The sequence below is a fragment of the Nipponia nippon genome, unplaced genomic scaffold (genome assembly GCF_047370975.1).
Source record: "Nipponia nippon isolate SJK-2023a ecotype South Korea unplaced genomic scaffold, ASM4737097v1 scaffold_3, whole genome shotgun sequence".
Taxonomy (NCBI): domain Eukaryota; kingdom Metazoa; phylum Chordata; class Aves; order Pelecaniformes; family Threskiornithidae; genus Nipponia; species Nipponia nippon.
Window position 1 is genome coordinate 103,319,007 of NW_028262347.1, and position 24,491 is coordinate 103,343,497.

General features: G+C 40.8%; 1 protein-coding gene across 3 annotated transcripts in view; it reads right to left on the minus strand.

Annotated features, from left to right (window-relative positions):
* ZSWIM8 (zinc finger SWIM-type containing 8) overlaps positions 1-24,491 on the minus strand; it is a 62,341-nt gene that overhangs the window by 13,613 nt on the left and 24,237 nt on the right. For 2 of the 3 annotated variants that reach the window (XM_087767184.1, XM_087767183.1), the window contains exons 3-15: positions 22,904-22,998; positions 16,897-17,069; positions 15,042-15,149; positions 12,044-12,125; positions 10,647-10,767; positions 10,084-10,285; positions 9,026-9,201; positions 5,595-6,603; positions 4,774-4,905; positions 3,645-3,824; positions 2,156-2,339; positions 1,487-1,585; positions 445-569 (exon numbers count right to left, since the gene is read on the minus strand). In XM_087767184.1, coding sequence (XP_087623310.1) covers positions 445-569; positions 1,487-1,585; positions 2,156-2,339; positions 3,645-3,824; positions 4,774-4,905; positions 5,595-6,603; positions 9,026-9,201; positions 10,084-10,285; positions 10,647-10,767; positions 12,044-12,125; positions 15,042-15,149; positions 16,897-17,069; positions 22,904-22,998 — 2,686 coding nt within the window. Of the gene's footprint in view, positions 1-444; positions 570-1,486; positions 1,586-2,155; positions 2,340-3,644; positions 3,825-4,773; positions 4,906-5,594; positions 6,604-9,025; positions 9,202-10,083; positions 10,286-10,646; positions 10,768-12,043; positions 12,126-15,041; positions 15,150-16,896; positions 17,070-17,850; positions 17,986-22,903; positions 22,999-24,491 lie in introns of those variants that run through there. The other variant, XM_087767185.1, reaches the window with a different exon arrangement.

Sequence of the window (24,491 nt, forward strand, 5' to 3'; positions counted from 1 at the left end):
GGAAATTAAGGTACAGGTGGACTAAACTAGTATATCAAAGAGGTGAGAGATGAAGAAACAAAGGCTTTGCTAGATATACTGTCCTGCAAGCCAACATCCCTGCAGCAAAACAGAATCAATCCCTAGACAATACACATGGTACACACTGAAAACCCCTGGGACAAAGGACTTGTTTTACCAGGTAAGCAAAAGCATTAAAAGCAGTGAGAACGCATCTCCCGACTGGACCTTAAGAAACTCATGGAAAGAGTGCCTCTTCCAGGGCAATGCACACTGTGCAATCAGATTTTGCATCAGTGGAAGAATATAAACACTATGACATAGCTTGTAAATCATCAGTACATGACAAAGCAACTTATGCTCACTGGCAAAACTATCAAATCCATCAACACCCAAACATGGTTTGCTCTGCATCTGCCTTTCCCCTTTCAAAGGGAAACTCACCTTCTTCAGCTTAGACTGATCATCCTTGTAAGTAATCATCAGGGCTAGTGCCAGATCCCCTTTCTCCCTTCGGGTGCCTTCACACAACAGAGGATGTTCTGCTTCACTGACAGTTGTTTTCATGCCTGCAGGCCAGAAAAGAGGGAATGAAGAGACAAGTGAGCCCATGGGACTACACCACATCCTGAGCACTATCTATACCTCAGACTATTTTATTCAACTCCCTGTCACAGGCAAAAGAAGATTTTCCCCCCCCCGATCTTTCTGTTAACTTCAGAAATAAGTCATGAATAAACAGGAGTGGCTGCCTGTCCCCAGAATATTAAGCTTGCACAACTGTCAGAAGAACCAGATCCTAATATGCCAAGGGAAAAACGGTCCAGGCAAGCCCACAACTCCATCTTGAAACAAACTTTTCCAGTTTCTGCATATGCTACAAGTCAGCATTCCCACACCATAAAGAACTCATCTTCCTCCTTTCAGAGATGAGGCAAGAGAGGACAGGCCTTGTTTAATCAATTCTATTCCTTTTTGCATGCTGCTTTAAAACAGGCATACAGCATTGTCTACGTAATATATATAATCACTGCTTTGTTGCTGAAGCTGATAAATGATGCAAGAATCCAGTATTATGCTAAGATCCTGAATTATATAATAATGCTTGAGAGCACTTCTGCTAGTCTTTTGCTATCATTGTCTAACCTCTTCTGAAATTATTGCCTTTTGTTCTCTGAAACTGTCCATCTCCATTAAAGCCCAGGCAATACATCTTCTGCGACAAAAGAGCAAGAAGAAAGCTAAAATTCATGTTACTACTTTAACATTCAGTTCCTGTCCCATATCCCCCCTTCCATTTTTCACAGCTTTGCAAAGGCACCTCAACCCTGGCATGCAGAATCCTTCTGCATCTGGTTCTCATAAAGCACGCAAACACTTTTGTTTCTGCACCAAACTGGAATGAACTACTAACTCTCACCATCCCCAACGAGGCAGGATGCAGAACACGGACAAAGACAGACTTTTCTTTTACGAAGATTCTTACCAAGAGCAGCAACAGCTGCCTCAAAACCAAGCTCTTCATCTCCAGGCATTTCATTATTCCAATTACGGCTTGGTGGTCTAGAGCCTGTAGGAGAAACCACTGAAAGAAGACAAGAGAATTAGTGCTCACTTTTCAAAACTAGGACCTCAAGGCAAAAGCCGTTTCTGAGAGCTTTCTGAATTTGCAGAGCTTCCTGCGGTCCCATTCCTAGCCTTGTACCAGTTTCAAGACCACAGCACTATCTTGTTTTTTTTTTCCCTTTCTCTCTCTAAAATCAGAAGGCTCCAAAACCAGGCAGGTATATTGCCAAATCAGTCTTCTAATACCTGGTTGTTGTGTTCATTTTTAAATACTAGATATATATTAGCTTCCTCTGAATATAACCAGCGTAAGATTAGAAAAGTCAGTCATTTATAACTATTTTACAAACACACATGGAGTGCTGAAATGTGGCAAGTTTCCAGTTGGTTTCAAATGTAAGCAGAAGGAGAGGTAATTCCATTGGGGCACAACGGCTCTACAGCAACATGGAGGTGAAAAGAAGCAAGACTGTGTGAAGAATCAAGATTAGGTTGTTCTCATACTGAAGGCAGTTTCTCTTTGAAAACCCCTCAAGACCTGGCATCTCAAAACACGACCTTCACACACTCAAGCCAATGCAGACAGTACCTGGAGTGCACAGAACATCAAATATAAAGCTAGCCAGCATCAGAGGCAGGACAGGACGATAATCACATAACGTTCCTTCTCGCAGTTCTTCAGCTCTTCCTCGAATAGTGTTCATCTCATTAGTGCCCAAGGGAATCTTCTTCAAGAGGGCTGCAATCTCAGACTCCTGATATGCCAGCTTCACCTGGTAGTACCCACAAGGAAACAGAAGAAGCTGTCATCAGCACAGGCCCTGTGGGCAGGGGACCATTTTCCCCTATACATATGTTAAGGTACAGCAATAGTTTTTATTGGATCATTGAATTATACCAACTCTTAGCATCCTATGCACCTTTACCATTCTCTCCACACTGAACAAATCTAACACAAGTCTAGCCTCATATTTATACACAATTTTTTTTACTCAAATTATCACTCTGGAGCTGCACACAGAAAAAAACCACATCAGCTTTCATAAGAACATCAGGAGAAGCATTGCACTGGGCAAGTCAGTGGAAAGGTGATTACTCTTAATTGTAGGAAAAAAGGATGCTGTGTTAAGTAACATACCCATTCGAGACAACCTGGACTGACTAGCAGAAGAATGGGCACGGGGTGGCAGCACGCATGCCACCAGGATGAAGACCGTTACATTTCACTACTCTGTGGCGTTCCTGCACCCTCTCCATTCTTAACATGTGAAAGTGATTGTTTTCTTTTAGGTAGCAAGTGACTGCCAATCTCACAATCTTCTAATCAGACCGTAAGAAGTACAGATAATCAGTGTAACAAGCGTAGTTGGTGGATACCTAGCAACAATACACACCTCCAGGGACTGCACACCCTGCACTGAAAAGCAAGGCAGCTGCAAATCAGACAGGCAAGGTCTTAATCGGACACTTGGTTTTTCTAAACAGGAAGCCTAATAGTAATCAAGCAGTGTCCAAAATAATATGCCTGCACAGTGCACATGTTCACTTGCCAACAAATGAGATATCAGCAAGAGCAACAATTTTCAAACATGTAACAATTGCACCCATTCACCCTAAGGAATACGTTTCAAACCATTTCACCAATGCGAATATGGACAATTCCACTTACAAAGGGCTTTATTTTCCCCAGATTAGCCAAGCAAACTGGAAACATGTTTAAGATAATTAGTAAGCTGTTCTAATCAAAATAATATATTCATAAGAGACTTTGTACTCATTTAAGTATTTTCAAGCCTGTAGTTTCATGTGAAATCAAAGGCCTGTTGGCACACGAGGTCTGAGCTTCCTATCAATGAAGGTAACGCCAGATGAAGCGATACTTCTAATCATTTTTCTAGCAGCTCAACACGTCCTAATGGGATGTGCACACAATCCATTTAGTCCCACTGCAATCAATTTTAAGGAAACATATAAAAGCATAACCAAACTTCAGGAGTTGAAATGGGAACCACATCAGCAAAAGCATTCAAGCAGCACAATGTTGTTTATGGCTACTGCCTTTTTGAGATGTTTCATACCTCCAGAGCCTTTGTAGAGGCAGGTGGTCTCTGCAGCTCCAGAGCAAACATTCCTATTCGGAAGGCCAGGTTGTGGTACTCCAGCCGCTCACTCAACACAGTCAGCAGGAAAGCAGCTTTAGACAAGGTGTTGGTTGCCATCCAAGTCTGCTTGGTGGTTGATACCTTGTTCTTTTTACCCTGTTTGAGGAGGAATTTGTCACAGGACACTTTCCTAAACATCCTAAATGATTCTATGCTTGTCCTCCTACCCTTTGCAATCATCAGTAGAGAGGAGAAAGAATGAAACACGTTTAAATTGTATTCCCTTTGCTGAGGAATCACAAATCCCAGTGGTTACTGACAAACATCATTCCTTCCCCTATCTCACCCCAGCACAACACAGTGGAAGAGCTGGCCTGCTGATATGACATATGTCCACTATTGGACTGATGCTGTGCAGGCAGATGTTGCATGCCTGTCCCTTCCAAGGGAACCCGTCCCTACAGCAAACACTGTTCAGTGCCACTACAAGTGATTTTCCGGAGGTTTATGCTTATTTCTTTCCTCTCCAACCCTCTCTATCCTGAACCAGCAAAACTTCTAACATTTCCAGTGGTGCACATGAAGAAATAGGAAACTAAGAGTTTGGAGAGAACCACAAGAAACAGGCAGGTCACCTGCACAGAGCTGCGCAAAGATCAAGACTTCTTATGGCTGCTGTATAATCTCATAGCACACAATAGCAGATATCTCTTAAACAAAACATCCTTTGAAGCTGATGTTAAATAGGATGTTTTGTTCAATGACATTTGAAGTAGATTCCTAAAGGAGCTGCAGCTTTTAACAGACAAACCAAGCTTCTCTCTGAAGCATAAGGAAAAGTGAAGAAGGTTTTAACTTGAGTTTCTGAAGACTCCAAGTCCTGCTGAATGGCCTCTTATTTTCTTTCTCCCTTTTATTCACCCCCCCACACACACAGTGATCAGGCACATTAATGACATCCAGAGAAGTTCAACCCAGAGGAAGCATCAGTGAAGGGCCCTGAATCACAGCAAATGAGAAATGCCTGCAAATGCTGTTGTATCCATCCCACATATTCTTTTTAACTTACCCTCTACTCCCAAAACTAGACAAGCTCTCTCTCTACCTTAGTTGGTGGCTGCTCCACTTTGAGATCTGGAGGGTTGGCCAGTAGGTCCCTGGCGAGCTCTACAGTTAAGCGGCATGCTTCATTACTGTATCCATGTGCATATAGGGCCTCTGCACAGGCAAACAGGATCTGCAAGAAAAAACAGATGGTCATATTCAAACCACACTCCCCCAGGCTGGAGCTAGCCTGCTCAAACCACTTGTCTCAAAGACTCTGCAAACGCAATTCACAATTAACTTCTGCAGCAGGTGTTCTCAGAGTCCTCCTTGCCTGGACCTTCACCACCATCCCTTTAAGCACTCCGCTAAAAAGCCTTTTCTTCCACGATTAAGTCCCATCCTCTCTCCAAGTGCTATAACAGACAAATGTGACACAGTCTATTTAGATTGCCTCTGGCCTTCCAGAGAATTTCTGCTTACGTGGTTGGATTTAAATTTTTCCTGCTGGGCATGTCTCCGTCTTATTTATTTTTAATCTCAGCTCAATTTTGCCATTTCCAAGAGTGAGACTAGGAAAAAAGCACACAGTTTTGCCTACATTTGTAAATCCTGGAGTGTGAGATGGGACCAGCTAAAACTGGGACACACTTGAAGTTAGCACAGAAATAGAGAGTCAAGTTTGTGGGAAAGAGACATGTGTGATACCACTGCATTAAGACTGCAGATACCTTACGATACAATGGGTTATGATGACATTGCAGTTAAGCACTTGATTTAACAACATACTAGGTTAAGTATGACAGCTAGGAGGGTTGCGAGACCGTGATGTATACACTACATGAAACTGCAAAACAGTGTTTTGACCTAGATTCAGCTCACCTCCATCCGGTTCTCCTGCTCCAGAGGCTTTATACCAGCAAATATATCCTGCTCCTCTTCATTTCCCCCTTCAGCTTTGTCATCATCTTCCTTGGCTACCTCTTGTGGGTTCAGATAGTATACCTGGTAATCATCTTCCTCTTCTCCATCATCCCCTCCTCCTGCTGCACCATTCTCTCCCACTTCTTCTGGCTTCAGGCTCACACCACCACTGTTCTCATCTGCAGAAGGCAGGTCATCATCACCACTACCCATTTCCCCCACAGGATCCTTGGGCGATTTCTTGGCCATGGAACTGCTCCTGACACTGGGCTCAGGTCCCTCAGAGAAGTACACCCCACCATCCTCCTCAAATGTGTCCCTGTAGCTCCTGCTCAGTGGGCTTTCAGTAAAACTAAATGTGTTGCTGGCTTCTGCCCCCAGAGCCAAGCTGCTGTCATCCAGGCTCATCTCTGCCAAGTCCGGCTCCAGAGAGCTGTCTTCACTGCTCATGCGGCGTTTCCCACTATGTTTACTGGTCAAGCCTTTGCTCACTGGCAACTTTGCTTTGCCCACTGCAGTCTTATACACAGCTTTATCACCTTCTGCTGAAAGTCGTCTCAGAACCCTCTGTGGCGTTTCAGAGACAACTTTCCGCTTTCCAGTGAGTTCCTTCGGACGAACTGCTGGCTCCTGGGGCGAGGGACGCAGCCTGTCCCCAGGCTGCAGACATGGTCCTCCAGGGTCCTGTCCATGGGTTCTACCACCCTCACAGGCAGTTTCTGCACACTGCAACCGGCAGCTCCTCTGCTGAATGGCCTTTACCCAACAGAATGAGTTCTTCTTGTCACTGCTGCTATATGTGATCCCAGGAATGGGATAAGCTTCCTCCCAGTTAAAGTAACAGGCTTCCACAGCTGGCTTGAAACCCTGGAAGAGCTTCTCCAGTGATTTCTTGTGCTGACCCCTCTTAACATTATCTATGACTTTCAGCTGCCACTGTCTGAGCTGTGAGCAAAGGTCCCTGCGCCTAAAAGAAGTAAGAGAACAGGTTAGAAAGCAGACACAAAACACACCTGTGACAAACTACCTCTTAACCCACAGAACACCTCCTCCTTTGGGTCAGAAAAATCTTCTGCTGAATTAAGTACACACAGCATTAGTAAGAAGACAGGCTGAAAAAAGGAAACAGGTATATTAACAACCAAGTCCTAGACAGGCCCATGATATAGAAACAAAACGTGATCAGTATCAACATGAAAGCATGATACCAATGGGGAGGTTTAAAATTAAATACTGACTGCCCTGTTTGCTTATCTGCCCCAGATAAGGTATTAGCAATGTGAGCCTCAGCAGTCTGAGACCAGAGAGTGCCATGGGGAACTGCTCTTGGAATTATTCATAAAACAGTTTGCAGCAGCTGTGAAACAGCCCCGTGAACAACTCCAGTCAAGACATTCACAAGTACAATCTAAACAGCCTACCCAGGGAAGCACAATGCCAGACAGGGCCACCTAATCTACCTCCCAGGCACTTACCTCTTTACCCTGATATGCTTATCTAGAGCCCAACAATTTCATTTAGGATTTAGCAGGCTGTCCTCAGGAGAATGAACTGTTGCAAGCCATAAGCACAGAACAAGCAAGACAAAAATAACTGATGTCCAAATAACTCTGAGGAAGAAGCAAGCTGGTAGGGTTATATAGACTTAAATTACACAGCAGTTAGTCCCATGGCCCATATTACCATGGGAAGAACAAAGTATTTCTGCATTTCCCAGCTCTAAGTCTCACACAGGGCCTAAGCATATGAACAAGATAGTCTAACTGGATTACACATTTGGGTGATCTAGCTCAAGAAGAGGAAAAGACATTTCTAGAAATTGCATCAAGTGTCTCAATCAACTGCCATCTTGTTTCTGCCACAGATTTCAGAGATCTGAGGTACAAGCCCAACACTTCAATCCTCTCAATTTCCTAACAAAAGCAAAAGAACAAAAAATCAAATCAAAACAGGGTGACCCAATTTAGGTGCAAAGGGTATTAGGACAAAAGGGTCTAAACAAAATGGACTGCTTCTATGTGTCCATTAAAGAAATTAATTAACAAGGGAGCAGACTGGTAGAGCTTAATCAAGGAGAGGATTTTCAGAAGGAAAAAGAAGGGGGAACTACTCGGGAAAGGTAACATAAGGATGAAAGCCTGCAACGAATTAGGAATGAGGTAGCAAGTCTCCTTCTGATTCACTGGAAAGAATAGCAAGGATGGGTAGAAGTGGGTTCTTCTTGGTGACTATTCAGATGCCAAGAGAATAGGTAATCAAGTAGGAGCATTTCAATTATGCATGAGCCCAAGTAGATCTGAGCAAATTTGAACCTGGCCAAATAACTCAAATGTGAATACACATAGCACAACTTCATACTTTATTAAAGACCAAAACCTTTTGTTTTTTCTATGTGATCTGATTCATGTTTGTGTTTATTTTAAGCCTCATTCCCAGTTTCCTATGGTTTGTGATTTGTCTTCATCTCCTATATTTAGCTACTTCATATTGTAAACTGTACAAGACAGAAACTGCATCCATTTTAGTGTCCCTGATGTACCTTACATAGATAGGGCATTTTATTAACGTTGCACAACAATTCACAGAAAGCAAACCCTGTTAATGCGTAACTGTATTGAAAATACCATCCTGTTTTTACTTGTTCTGAAAAACTTCTTCTGAGCACTTACAGCAGATTAAACTAATTCAGTACATTTTACACAACACACATTGTAGACTAGGTGCACAAAACAAATTATTACAATGTCAACCAGAGTATCTCAACACAAGCCCTCAGTACCTCCAAGGCTATTCAACTAGTGCTAAAAAAAGATGGCAGTGATTTACCAAGGCACAATATGGTTTAGAAACCCACAGAAGCCTCACAATTTTTCCTCAGACAATTGAAAACACTAACTGAGAATCATACACCAGTGACACTGTTTACCAACACACTGCAGAGAATAAACTCCCTAAGAGCACAGAAAACAAGAAATGGCTCATCTTGATATAGACAACAGTGAATGACTGGGCTAAACAGAAATCCATTAAACTGCTGAATAGTTAAATTTAGAAAGCATTAAAATTTATTGGTAGCCGGTGTTATCATTCAATGAAATGTTCTCCACTGGGACACTGAAATGCAGAATTACACTCATGTAAAAGAGAACTCTCAGAAAACAAATCATTCACACTACATGATGTTGCTAAAAGTGAGCAGCAATAGCAGTTAAAGTTTAAAGTAATTATAGCGCTCTTGAACCTTACATAACACATAGTCCAGAAGGACTAATGGTTGAACAGGTAATGAGGTAATGATACAAACACAAGACATCTACAGGAAGAAACTCTTGACTGTGCTTGAATATCACAGAAGTAAATGAGAGACTGGATCTGATTCTGGTGCTCACCTCTGTGGACTAATAGTTGGGTCAAGGACAGCCAGCCTCCAAAGAACCACCATCTCATCGCACATACTTGCACAGGCATGAGCAGCTACTTCCGACTGGCCATTGCTGCGTCCTGTGTGCCCGCTAGCACTGCTGTGTGATGCAGATGTTCGCACACTGTACCACCACCCAGTTATCTGCAGAAGAAAATGTTCAGTGGAGCTGTGTTGTGGCCAACATCTCATCCCCTGCCCTCACTTAACCTCACAACCACAAGCAAACGGAATCTCTAGCTAGTACCATGTTTTCTTTTGACTCCAAAATAACTACAAGCATTAAAGCAGTATTGGTTTGTGAGAACTAAGGGCCTCACATAATTTCTCTGTTTAGAAGGCACACGCCCACAGAAAAAAACACTCAGAGGAGGTTCTCTTACTAGAGGCCTTCACACTTAGAGGGAAAAAGTGAACAAACGTGATAACTGAAGCATTTCCTTTCCCCTGCTCAAAGCTGAGGTATGAGATAGAGCAATAAGGAGACTTACACCACAATTTATATTACAGAGTGAGATCAGTGTCCTGAACTATCAAAGGAAACATTTTTCCTAATATTATTTTTAAAAATAAAAAAAAAAAAATTACTTAAACCCATCAAAAGATACCTTCTACAAAAATAACAAAAGAATCTGAGATTCTACTACCCAACATACATCTTCAGTTTTTATCAAAATGACAGCTCATATCTGATATGCTTTGTTTAGGAAAAAAAAACCACTAAAATAAATCACCCTAACTAGGCAGAAATCGAATCAAATGTGCTGAACAAGATTTCAGACTCCATATATTCATATTAAAAGGACTGAGATATTTTTGGGATATAGGGTTACCTGGACATCACTAAATCAGCACAAGAGCAAACTGTAACATCATTTTAGCGTGGAGAAACACATGCCCATAGTGCACACAGACTGTTAAAAAAAAAATTATTCAGCCATGGATTGTACAGGCACATGGCACCAGTCACTGGCTCAGCCTGGTTCTCCAGAATTTCCTCCCCCCCCAGCAAAGAGATTTGAATACCTGCTCATAGTTGAGACACTGGTCAGTCAGAATCTCCAGCAAAGGAGCTGCATTGCTGTCCCGTCTCTTAAACATCTCCCGCACAATGGAAAGCAGGTTCCAGATTCCTTCAGGCTCTCTTCCTCGCAAGGGACGCAGGAGACAGGCCCACTCAGCAGCAGCTGGTGGCTCCGTGGAAGAGAGATACATTGAATTCACATCACTGTAGATAAAACAGAAGAGCAGGGATGAGAAAAAATTAAATCAAGCACAGCCATACAAAATCCTGAGTATATTCTATATCCAGAAGTATATTTACACCTTAAATGAGACAGACATAAATAACCTAAAAGACAGGACACATAATGAGACTGAGAACACCACACAAGCAAGATATTGTGCAAATACAGTGGGCTTTACTGAAATAACATGGGACAAGCTATGCAAAAATGCAGCCCAGAAGAGTGACCACAAAACTAAGCATCCTTCAGTCCACGGCATCACATAAGGGTACAGGCTATACAGTGAATGAGCTCACAGATGACATAAATACCACATTTTCCCTTCAACGGGAAACAGTTTACCTGAAAACAACAGGAGAGGGTCCACAGAATTTATGAAGGGTTTTCTTTATGTTGTCACTCAGAGTAGATTCATCTAAGTACCAGGTGCTTTGATCTGATGCAGAGGGTCCAGCAGTGGGATCTTGACAAAAGAAAGAATAACACATATACAGTCCGCAGGCTTTGAAGATATTTTCCTCTGGGTGCCCAACCAGAGAGATTATAGGGAGCACACAGGCAGTGTTACTCAGTTTATTTAACCTGTTGCAGAACTCACTATTCAGAGCTACCTCAAAATGTTATCATAATGTTATCTTAACCACTGACAACACTAAATTGGGAGACATGACTAGCATGCTGAACGGTAGCACTACAACCAGTGGGACCAGGAGAAATTCAAGGACTGTGCCAACAGAAACCTCATGAAGTTCAGTGAGGAAAAATGTAAACATCTGTACCGAGGACAGAAAACCCCATGCATCAGTACAGATTGAAAACCAAATGGCTGAGTAGCTCATAAGGTTTGGTGATTATGGTGGATGCCAAGCTGAACACAAACCAAGGGCAAACTTTCACTGAAAACACAAAACAAAAAAAACAAACTGCAAACTGGGCTATATTAAGAAAAGCACAGCTAGCAGATTTAAGGAACCTATTTTCTGCCCCTCTACCTGGCACTGGTAAAGTTGCACCTGGAATTGTATCCAGTTTTGGGTCCCCCAGACCAGGAATGATACTGAGAAACCAGAGAGGACACAGTGGAGGGGTATCAAGATAGCTGGGGGCACAGAGCACATGACCTATGAGGTGAGATTGAGGAAGATGGGCTAATTTCATCTAAAAAGGAGAGGGTGAGGGGTGATCATTAACAGCCTACAACTACTTGGAGTCACAAACACAATGCAGACAAACTCTTCTTGGCAGTAGAAGATGATAAAAAAGGATATTTATATTGTACATTAGGAAAAAGTTGTTGACCAAAAGGGTCAATGCAGCACTAAAACAGGAATACCCTATAACGTCTCTGGTAACCAAGACTTGGCTAAGCTAGCCCAAGCCACAGCTAACCCAATCTAGTGTTGCAAACAGTCCTGTTTCAAGTAGGAGGTTGGAGAGGTACCCTCCAATCAACACTTCCAGGAATTAATACTGACTTAAAAAGAAAAATCTTTTGTTAGAAAGGTGCACTGCCTGATGCTTCTTTCCTCTGCATACACTCTGAGGCGTCCATTACACCAGCAAGTGCCTGTTGCTGTGCCATATATACACCCAAGTGCCTGTATTTATCCCTTTTCCTTGACCTCCACCTACAATCCCAGCTACATGGTAACAGACCAGTTCAGAAACTCAACGCCATGGAAATATATCCACTTCCTATCTGTGACACAGATTACTGAAATAAGATACATCAAGGTTACCTGGGGCTCCACACACTGTGTTGATGGCAGTAGATTGAGAAGATAACAGCTCATCCAGCAAGCGCTGAGCAGTTGGAAGAATCTGAAAACATGAAGCAAACTTTCAATACACACAGCATTTCTTACCCTGATATATCCAGCCAAAGATCTGCCTGGATTTTCATGACTGAAGAACACTCATAATTTCAAAAGTATTAAATACACACAGTCATATTTTCAGAAAGGACTATAGAGGGTGCTAAAGATTATACAACAGCAAACCAGCTGTTACACTTTTACCTCTCCTTTCTCACAGCAAACTTATAACCAAGGCTTTCTTCCTATATTCACACCCAAAGAAGTAAACAAAAGCATCACAGGTTATTAGTTCCCTTCTCGTTTCTTGAGGAGTAGGAGCCCACAGAGAGTGATACTGCAGCTGATTTTGAGAGAGATGGAAGTGACTGCAGTCAAGGTCACCATTTTCCTGCACTTTGAATGTTCTTTATTTCTTTTTTCTAAATCGTTTCTCTAAAACCCAAGCTAATGGGAACAGTTAAGCAAACTATAAATTACATCTATATGTAACTTCTCGGGCAGACATTAGCTTATTTACCATCCTGTTAGCAAAGAGACTATATATATAGAGAGAGAGAGAGTGTATATATATATATATATATAAGATAATATATATATATTAACTCAGACTCAATAGTAAACTAATGCAATTTCATCACTAAGCTAATGCAATCATAGCTTCTGGACAGTTCAGAGCATAAGCAGAGAAGGCTCACACCTGACTGCAAAATCCTAACGTGCTCTTTTTGAAAGAAAAACGCACAATAGTTCAGGAAAAAAACACTTTCTAAGTCTGGGCTGAAACTGTAGATCCATTTAGCCTTTAGCATGCGTGCTTACAACAGGTTAGGCATATAGTTAGGATTTAAATGACTTGCAACAGAACATCTGATATCCCCCCCCACCTCTCTCTGCACAACAGCTGAGGTTAAAGATCACACTTACTGTAAAGCAAGGCACATTCAGTACACCTGTATTTGCAAATAAAATGGACCCATCTCAAACAGATGGAAAAAAAACAATGCTTCAGAAGGATACTTTGCGTTTGAGCCACCTAAAGAAACAAACTCAGCATGAAGCTATTCTTGTACCTTTTTCCATTCCTACATATTTTAAGTCACCATGAAGCAGAGAAGTCACAGGTCTAGGCAATGTCACACCTTAAGGCTGAAGTATGAGGGACCTGCAGTGACTCTTCCTTCGTGCATTTTTGCCAAGATATTCGAATTTAATTGGAATAGAAGTACTGGCTTCATGAAGGGAAATAGCTTTTGGGAGAAGAACTGGGTAATAAAATTCAGCTGCTCAGAATCACTGATGTTTTCATAGATACAGAAAACACTTTCTACATAGTTTTTGAAAAACATCTCCTTATCTAGCTGCATTCCTACAGACCACCTTCCCTTTACACTTGAAAGTAATTCAGCATTATATTACTGTACTATAATGTAATTCACAAGCTGGAAATAAGGATAAAATAGAATCATGTGCACAGCCTACTCTAATTCTACATCATGCAGTCAAAAAATGGGGTCCCAAGGTATCAGAGTATCTATCTCCACTCAGAAATCTTGAGGACCCGGAATGAGACTGTTGGAAGAGTCTGGGGTGTGCCTTGCCTTTTTCAAGGGAATTACACAACACAGGTTAAGGTGCATCTGCCAATAAAACCCAAACTTTTCTGTTGAGCAGCATGCATCAGATTATCGGGCAAGATAGTAAGAATTAAATTAAATAATCCAGATGTTCCTGGGTGCACAGCTGGTACACATGACCAAAGGAGAAATAAACCCTGCAAAAAGGAGCAGACGCAGAATATTTGAACGCAAACAACTCACATGCCATTCAGGAAACAACTACCACCACTGCTAGCCTTTCAAAACCCTCTTTTATTCAGCACCAGACTATGTGACATAAAGCTCCGAGTCCTCATGGAGAGAAGAAACGCTTTGTCTGTTACATAATGCAGCAAGAAGCACACGCTATTGGTGCTGAACTCTCAGCAACAAATAAGCAGTATTTTCATACCACTTTCATATTCTATGATTCTTTTATTTCCTCTCATAAGAAGGTTAGTATTTCTGTAGGAAATTTAGAGGATGTTTTAGCAACAGAATATCTTACTGTCCCAAGCGCAGCACCATAATATGAATTTTAGGTACATGCTGACAGTAATCTAACTGCCACTCAAGACATTATGCACACACTACTGAAATGGGACAGATACCCATGAGGTCAGTTTTTCTCAACCTCCTTTGGTAGAACCAGCATAAAAAAGTTGCCAAGCCCTTATATTTTTAAAACAAACATTTCACAATCACTTAGGTATTCTTGTGTATTTTGTGCAAGCATTTTAGGCAGATGATACAAATGACCTGACCTTGAACAACATAGATATTTAAGGAATAAGAGAGCAGATTTTGCCTTTGACTAACAAAATTTCATGTCTATTACTTTCCATAACCCAATGATTCTTACGGATCACCAAGAAGAGACACTGGGGGAAGTCAAAAGGTCACCAATTGGGTGCATTAGAAAGTGCCCACCTAAGGCATATACAACACATCCCCTGGGTAGTCTTCTCCACTTACACATAAAAAAGAAGCAACCTGATTTGTTCTGACCTAAGTTTTTCATCACCATGCATTTATTTTATTGTGTTTGATCTGCCACAAGCTAAGCGCATATTCATGCTAGTATGAATAGCCACCACTCTTCGTTCTCCTTTTAAGACACTTCTAATCTTTTACTTGGCAATAGATAATTGTCAAATAATAGAATGGCAAACCTGAAAAGGGCAAGAACTGAAAAGCCTTCCCAGCAACTCACAATCGAATAGCATAATTGGTTATCTTGCAACAAAAGACATCATATAAATTGACCCAGAATAAAGATAACTGAATTTAACAAAAAGTCAGTCCTATCGATTGTCCCCATTTACCTGTTGTGGAAGTTCACTGATTAGGTACTGAGCAAATTTTTGTAATTGGTCTCTTTGTAGCCGAGACAAGGACTCAGAAACAGGTGCTCGTAAGCATACCGCAGATGCCTGAAGAAAGAAAAGGAAATATAAACTGCCATTGACAGGTCAGACTTAATGAAGTTGTGTCCATTGAATGGATGAAGTGTCATGAACAGTAGCTATGCTGATGCATATCATGCTTGGTCTTGATGGACAACTTTTTTTCTGTAATTATGTGGTGTGTTGCAGATAAGATGCAAATAAGCTGTCTAGGCTTTATAAAAACTGTTTTTAGGAGTTTCTTTTCAAGGAAACTGCTTTAACAGCTGTGCTTAAGATCTGTTGTTGCTAGCAATTGCACAAATACTGGCAGGGATTTCACAAACAAACCTCTAAAATAGGACATTATTCTTTAAGCTTCTGGCAAACCAACCCAGCTCTGTGGGGGGCTGTTTCACAGAAGCACAACCACCTCATTTATCTCATTAGAGGTTTTTTCTTCAATCTTAAAATTAGTCTCTTACCATATCTTAGAACAACTTAGATGATAAAAAAACCCCACCACTAGTTTCTTAACCTTTTTCACTCTACAGAATAAAAAATGTCCAACGGCATCTACCTAAAACTTAACCTGGAAACAGGCAAGAGCAGCTTGATAATAAAGATGCTTCTGATATTGATTTGTCTACATAGAGCAATATACCTTGGCTTCTAACTTGCTAGAGTCAGCAGTCAGTATATACAAGCATGAAAATCCTTTATCATTTTTCAGGTAGAAGAAAGGATTGGATCTTACACAGGGTCCAGACTTTCTGAGTGTAAATAGAAATGAAAATTTGTTTCCTATCCTCACTCTCCATACCCACCTTTTAAAACTGGAACTAATAATTCAAAGCAGAACCCATTTTTTTGCCAACTCTCCGGTCCTAACTACAGAAAGTATACCAATATTCCAATGATTTCACAAGGGTATCAATTTAAGCCTATTACAATTGTCCATTGTGAAATATTAACAAGCTTCAGCAGGTTATTAGCACTTATTTAAGAATCTGGAGTTGATCATAAGCACATTAGCTATAAAATGTTCTGTGACAGCAGAAAATCTTCTGTTCCTTTCAATCATCTAAGCGTAATCCTTCCTTAAGATGTATCTCTCAGCTTGCCAAAGACTGAGGAAATTAATCTGTATGCAAGCCTGAACCGTCAGCTTGTGTATTCCATGTTGATTCTACACATTTTCACCTGGAGTTTGTTGGGATAAGAAATAGCTACTTTTCACTCTATACAAGGCCACACCAATACAAGCAGTCAAATAAAAACATAAACTTAACTGACTGTTTGAAATTTACAAGTCAAAATGACATTTGTCTGCCTCAGTATGTGTTAAAATGAACTGGTGAACATAAAGGCCAACAGTGATCAAAATTACTTTCCTTCTGTACTCTGAATGATCAAACAACCAAAAGAGCGAGCTTTCAAATCCCATATTTACAAAGACTTAATAAAAGACTAACTATTGGTGACCTTTCACTCCTTGCAGAACTGAAGAAAGAATGAGTAATTCTAGCATTTAAATGAGAAACAGGAAGGGGCCAAAAAGGACTCTGTATCTACCCTTAGCAATTTGCACATTATCAAAGGACATTCTGCAGTTTAGAGCCTCAGACAATTCACTCTGCAGACTGCAACTGTGAGCGCACATTTGCGCAATCTGTAACCAAAAGGAGTGCCAAGAACAATTTCCCTAAAGAGAGTGCGTGTTGCATAAAACTGTAATGAGGAGAGACTCAGAGAAGATGCCTAGGGGAGCGCAGAACTGTATTTAAAGGCCTACATTGTGTATCCGGAAGAGGCAGAGCGCCACGACGTGAGCACACCACTTGGCCCCAGCTCCGCAGGTACAGCTGCATGACGTGATCCTGCATCGATCAAACATCACCGCCACGTTGTACGCACCTTTGGGTGGCACCATCTGTGGGGGTACCACAGTGGCACTGAGATGGAAACCTGTTAAAATTCAAAAGTCCAAAGTTACTCTTCTGGTGCTTGGGAGACAGATTCCACTAGCATGGAAATTTAGGTATGTGCCATTTAAAGAGCGAAACAACATGTCTAGCAACAACATCCATACAGGGATGGAATGGATCTAGAGTCTCCAGCACTTGTTTCTTCCTAATCAGCTACGGCAGAATATTAGCAGAGGGGCATAACATGTTATAAGGGGTTAAAAAAAGCCAGCTTTTAATACACTACTTTATTTATATATTTATTTTTATTAATATTTAACAAAGAAAAGCAGAACTGGATGAAGCCATCACTGAAAAGTGTGGGGTTTTGATCACAGGGTCAAAGCTAGACTATACATACTTTAGGCTTGATTTCTATGTTAATTAACTCTGGCAGCAGTGCAGAACAGGCTTGGTGACTTCATCAGAATTGTTTCCAAGTCAGTCAACTTTCACAATTTTACAGTGAACTAAAGAAGGCAGCACTTACACCTGAACGCTTACTTTCACTTTGTGACTTCAGAAGCTACCCGTTTTTCATAAATTATGTACTTCCTTGCAATTTTGCGAATATCCCATTTTTATAAACCATGTACTCAGAAAACAAAAAACCCCTCTTGCTTAGACTAAAATCAATGGAAAAGGAACATTTCAGCAATAACACTTGAATGAATCCAGCCCCATTAATGTGCGATCAAATAAATTATGAATCTCATCTCAGGCAGGATGACAAAGAACTTTAATGAGGCTTAGCTTCGTGTAAACTCATGTACAATGCATACCAGTTGTAGTCGTAATGCAGCCTCCTCTACAGATAATGGTTATCCTGAGGCACATGTATTACGAGCAGGAAAAGGCCATCAGGAGCATGAATCTTCTACTTGTCTTGAAGGTCTCTATCACCAGTTAATCATCCTCTGCAGCAATGAATATCAGACTCAGAGCCTTTTTGCTAGTCTCAAATTCGGTTTTAATGAAGCATAGAAAGCACCAAGGGTATCAAAGCCATAACCAAAATTCAGTCCAACAATCTACCTTAAGTGAAAAAATACGGCTTGGGACAGATGATTGAAATAGTTTCTCCATCATCAGCACAGGGAAGTACATTATAAATCCACACTACTAAGTTTTTATTATGATATTGTGAGATTATAATAATAATGGTGTTCAGGAGTGCACATGATCTACTAAATCCCATTTAAAACAATGTGCGCTATTTCTTCCTCAAAATATAATCCCCGTGCCAATACAAACTTGTTCTTACCTTGCTTAACCTTTCTATTTCTCCTGTTCACCAGAATTCAAATCCTCTTCCTGATGTGGGTGATTATTTTGATTAGTACACATAATGCCACCCAAATTCTTCAGCCATTTTAGCAATTGGAACAGAATCAAAACAAAAGAAGGCATTCACCACAAAATTACTGCACTGCTTATTACTAGCTACAGTTCTAATTTATGTTCCACACTTGGATAATACAACCCAAACAGTTCAGCTAGTCCTTCTGTTATACTAGAAGCATCTCAGACTAATGCCAAAATGCCCTAATTTTCACAAAAGTAAATTATGCATTTCACAAATTGGAATTGCAGCAATTCTGCTTCACTGAGACAAAGAAGTATTCGAAAGGTGTTAGAGAAGAATGGGTCACAGCTATAGTCTTATCAAGCTCCTACCATGAAATTTTTATTTGTATATGAAGCCAGCTAACTGATTAAATGCAAAGAGGGAAGAACAGTTATAAAAAGAGACAAAGAAAATTTAAGGGCTTCAGCATGACATATCACAAGCTTCAACTCAAACTGTAGCTTGATGAACACATCTGCCGCCGACACTGCTAATTCAAGCAGCTCTGCCCAATTCTTTTGCACCACCAGTCTTGCTGTACTGAACAACTGTTTGTGGGATGGCACAGGAAACCATACCGGAAAAAAATTCTGGATTAAACTAATGGTTACTTTTACCAAGAAAAAATACCACAATTCAGTTCACTGCTCAGCTTACAAAAGTCTGAGCCTGCAGGGACTGAAAAGGTGACTATGAGGGGGACCATTCTGGAGTGTTTAGCCCAACACTACCGTTTAAAGAAATGGTCATCAAATTGTACTTGTTTACAGTGAAAGTGCTACTGTTGTCTTCTCCTGCAGACCACAGCTTTTACCCTCCTGCTTAAATGTGAAGACAAGAATCACATCTACCGCACACCTGAGTGACCTGGCCACCTCATGGAGACTGCAAGAATGTTCTTCCCTCCCACTCACCCCCTGCTCCCACTACCTGGTAACGGCTTATTTACTCCATGCATAACAATACATTACAGAAACATGTCTGCATGTACCAGCAGCATTCATTCTGCGACTGCATGTAGCCCACCAGAAAAAAAATAAGATCTATACCCTATTCTTGGCAAGCTCCACTCCCAGGAGACCTCAAGAATGAGCTGCGGGCCAGAATTGCTCTGCCAGGAGTCTCACCCCCCGGCTACCATTTTTCCTAAATGCACTGTGGGAGCAGAGCAAGCTTAGCGCTTCTGTGAAAGCACACTTTGGCTTTCTACAGAGAAAGTGCATCTTACACTTCTTATGAGCACCAGATTTGCTACTCATGCACAAATACGTCAAGTAGCCAGCACCAATGCTTCAGAGGATGTGTCAGGTATAGGGACTGTACACCATATCGCTATGCACAGAGAGGGCCAGGAGTGATCTACTGCACCCATGAAGCAGATTTTATCATGTAGTGAAGAAGGGGTAGCAGCGCACTGTCTGATAATTAAGACACATGGTTTGATCAAATGTAAAAGCTGGAAATAATCAACTGCTGCCTAGACTAGGTCCTACAAAATAGAGATGGCTTCTTTTTCAGTCCATAACCTATCCTTCTCACTGCTCTACCCCTGAAACGTAATCTTTCAAGAAAAGTATCCAAAAGACATGTATGCTTCCCGCTGGTTAAAATCCAGTTTTCAGAATTTTAGGATAGCTACATCAATGCCTTTTGCATTTAATATATATTTTATCATAAAACTCATCTATTGCGAAATTTCAGGTCTGTTTATTCATTTTTCTGAGGTCTTATTAGTCCTAGTGATTTCAGGTGGAAATGCACAAATTGGAAATACTCCAAGCTACTCAGTAAGCAACTGGAATGAGAAGATTTAAGTGACCTACGAGTTAACAACACCCTGATAAGAATAATTCTTGCAATACAGCTTCCAAGCTTTCTTAACTGATATTTGCTAGTTCTGATGCCCCTATAACAATGACAGCAAACACACCTCTGCATAGAATTTAAGAACTTTTTGTCTGGCCTTCCCAGGACTAACAGAAACGGGAAAACGAGACCTGAACAAAAGCTTTTAGATGAAGGAAGTAAAGCAAGGTAATTTGGGACGTTTGTTTGTTTTAAATCAAGACAGGAGAATCTCTAAAAAGTGGAGACTTGGAGACACTATTCAAGGAGATGCAAAGTTAGAATACAGACTGAGCCTGCTGCTGCCTTCCTCATTTGTTAAAAAGAAATTAAGACTATGATGGAAAGAAGTCTCTGAAATCAGCAACTACAACACACCTATTTGAGAACAGCAATAATGTCTTCTGTGCAAGGAGGCGGGTACATGACTGCTACAAAGGGAATGTGCAGGAGAAGGTTTATAAAAGCCAATTCTTTGTGTATATACAGTAGAACACTGTAAAAAAGTGGGGGTTTGGAACATGGTGACAAGGTGCTATTGTTCAGAAATTACGGATATGGATTTGCATGTGGACAAGATGACTAAGATTACTCATTTAGGTTTAAAAAAAAGTAATAATCTTATACTGCAAAGAGAAATGGGACAAAAAGAGCACAAAGCACATTTCAAGCTTTGTCCTATTGATCACAATATCACAATGCACTGCTCAATCCCCTTCCAAATCAAATCCCCTCTCAAGGGCTGCTTCATTTCCTGCGTTTCTTTTCCCATTTGTCAGTACATGAAACTCAAAACTGCAACCACACATCTTAAAATCATTTGGAGTAGACAACTGAAATTATGTCCATGCCACCTGTACTGCCCAGCTTCTGGGCTGCTACTCATGGGAATAAAAAAAAAAAAAACAAAACACAAACCAACATCCCTCCATTAGATAAAGTTCCTCTACTAAGGAGGAAACAACATTACTGTTTAAACAAAGTTACTTCCTTCCTTTCCACACACATAATCCTATGTCAAGAAGCCCAGTTGCTGTATGTGTACTCAAGAAGTTCCTTCCCTGTATCATTCACCACCTCCTCTTTTTCCCTACTCCTCTCCTCCTCCCCAAGCACAGGTTTTGCACTAATATTCCTAGCCTTTGTTCATTTACATTGCTTTACAACTCCTTGCCTTTTTAATTTATTACTGAAACAAGTTTTGACCACAGTCTTCGCACTGTATAGTAAATATTCTGCTCTTTTCCTTTGTGAAAGTCCCAGGAATTACTGAATTTCAGCCAGCTGCATTTTAACTCATTTTGTCTCTCTCAAACATTTGCCTTCCTGAAGTTCAGCAGATGCCTTAGAGGCCTCTCTCAGCATTTCAGTCCTGACATCAGGAGCTTATGAATGCACTCAAAAGTCAGTTTAATCCTATTTAGCTCAATTTCATTGATGTTCCAAAATTACTATCTGGTCTCACTGACAACTCAATATACCTTATGTATGAAGAAGTACTTCACTTCCAATCCCAAGAATTCCTGCTACTGTTATTACAGCAGACAACGGACTAGGTAAAATCCTTTCAGATGCTTTACCCTATATTCAGATAACAGTTCATCAGTCTCTTGCAATTTGCGTATCTCAATGACTATGTCCTCTTTTCGTTCTCCCCAAACTTTTACAATGTAAGTCCCCTTTATTCCCTTTTTGAGGGTCCTTTACCTAAATTTATTCATTCCACTGATCACTGAGAGTTAAGTATTACTGGTACTAGTAACTAAACAGGCCCATAGAAGTCTCTATCCCTCATTATAAGAAAAAATACAGGAACTTTCCTCCTTAACTTTATACAGCTTTTTATATTATCATTTTTCTTATTACAACCAGGCTCAGTTCCCACATGCCAGTTAATATCCTAATTCCGAAGCTTACACTTGCAGAAAAAACAACACATCTGCATTGGATTGACATGGCCCACCTTGACACACTAGTGTCTTTATTTCACATAATGCCTTCCTGTCTAACAGCTGTCCCTGGAAAAGCCAGCTCAGTATTCTTCTTTACTTCAAAGGATTTAATGAAAAAAAACAGAGTCCAATTCTTTGTTTAAGATAAGATTAGTTTCTATAACCATAAAACATAAAAAGAACAAGATAAGTGAGGAGAAGTGATAAAACCAACTGTGCAGCAACAGGGATTTCCTTCTGCCAAAATATTACATGAGTAACTGTGTTATTAACACAACTCTTTTGCTACAAGAATAATTAAACCTTGCAAACTTCCTCTCTACCATACATGCAACTTTAGGCAAGGCATTCATTTGATCAGGCCACTAGAAAACCAAATTCTCTTTATCAATGAGGAATTTAAGCATTATGGAGACAAAGGCATTCTACACAGTTTTTTCCAAAACACTGAGGCAGATTAAGGATCTAATTTTCAGAACATTTCTGGCTTTTCACTCATTTTCACAGCTGAGCTGATTGAGGCTGAAATAAACACAGTATTTAGCTCAAGACATAACAAAGAATGCATGTAGCAGGGAGTTTAGTCTAGGATGCCAGAAAAGCTCGTTTTGAGAGACAGTCATATCACTGCTGTCCCATTGCAGATATGGTTTTGGGAATCTGAAATTCGTGGAGCTGCAATGTTCTTACCTATCTGGAGAGGGTCTTTGACAGCCCTCACTCGGAACAGCTGCTCCCCTCGCTGGAACTCATCGGCACTGCCATTTGCCAAACACGAGTACAATCTGCAAGAGATACGCATAACATGTCAAGATCAGTCTGATTTTGAGAAACTTCACATTATTATCCTCTTGCATTCTTTGTTGACATGGCTTTTGAAAAATCCTTACTATCTTCATCTTTAAGATGAAGTTCAGCTCTTTTCTGCCATTTCTCCATTACAATTCAACCATAAAAATTGTGAGACACTGGCATTTCCAGGAATTTCAACCTAAGGCTTTGAAATACAAATTCATTCATAACCTAAAATTCAGCTTTTATATACAGTATAATATCAATTCAAGGTCCAATGTTAGCATGCCACAGTAAAACCTCCTTGTACTTCTAGATGAGTTACCTGCATGCTCACATGGGGTTTTCTTACATCTGTGCTCATCAGAATAATGAACACGTATCACCAGCTGGCTTGCTCTATTCCCCCACAGGTGATCTTACTAATTACATCAGCACTTCTGACATTACCTCCCCCATCTGATACCAGAATGTTATATGAATGCATCTAAGAACTTTCAGGATGATTCTTTCTGAAAGAGCGTAATATCACTACTTTGCAACAAAATTCTGAATACACAGTTACATGGGTAGGTCTCCTATAGTATAAAAGCTTCAGCAAAAATATTTTGGCAAAAGATCTAAAAGCACAGAGTTTTTGACTACGTACTCACACAATTTATGTGGAAACATAAGAAAGTCATCTCTCTGACTGTATCCACTCTGACCACTGATGTACTCAGCAAATTCTGATTCTCCTACTTACACCAACAAAAGGCTTGCCCAGCATACTGAGCTAGCCCTCCCTGGTAATTTCTGAGCCCAGTTAAAGCTCTGACTCAAGCAACAGATTCAAACTGGAAAGAACACTGCACAAGACTAACGTAAGAAAGACACTGAGGCACTGGAGCACGTCCAAAGAAGAGCAATGAAGCTGGTGAAGGGTCTAGAGCACAAGTCTTATGAGGAGCAGCTGAGGAAACTGGGGTTGTTTACCTGGAGAAAAGGAGGCTCAGGAGAGCCTTATCGCTCTCTACAGCTACCTGAAAGGAGGTTGTAGTGAGGTGGGGGTTGGTCTCTTCTCTCAGGTAACAAGCGATAGGACAAGAGGAAATGGCCTCAAGCTGCGCCAGGGGAAGTTTAGATTGGATATTAGGAAAAATTTCTTCACTGAAAGGGTTATCAACCATTGGAACAGGCTGCCCAGGGAAGTGGTAGAGTCACCATCCCCAAAGGTATTCAAAAGACGTGTAGACATGGCGCTTAGGGGCATGGTTTAGTGGTGGACTTGGCAGTGTTAGGTTTACGGTTGGACTCGATGATCTTAAGGATCTTTTCCAACCTAAATGATTCTACGATTCTATAAGGACAAAACTCTACAGACAAGTTACTGTCAGGCAAATTAAAGGATGCGTTTATTCTGCTGTCCTTTACACACAGAACCTGCATGTGCACATGCTCTTCCTGGGACATGTGCAGGGCAGCTCACCCCAAAATAAAACCCCGT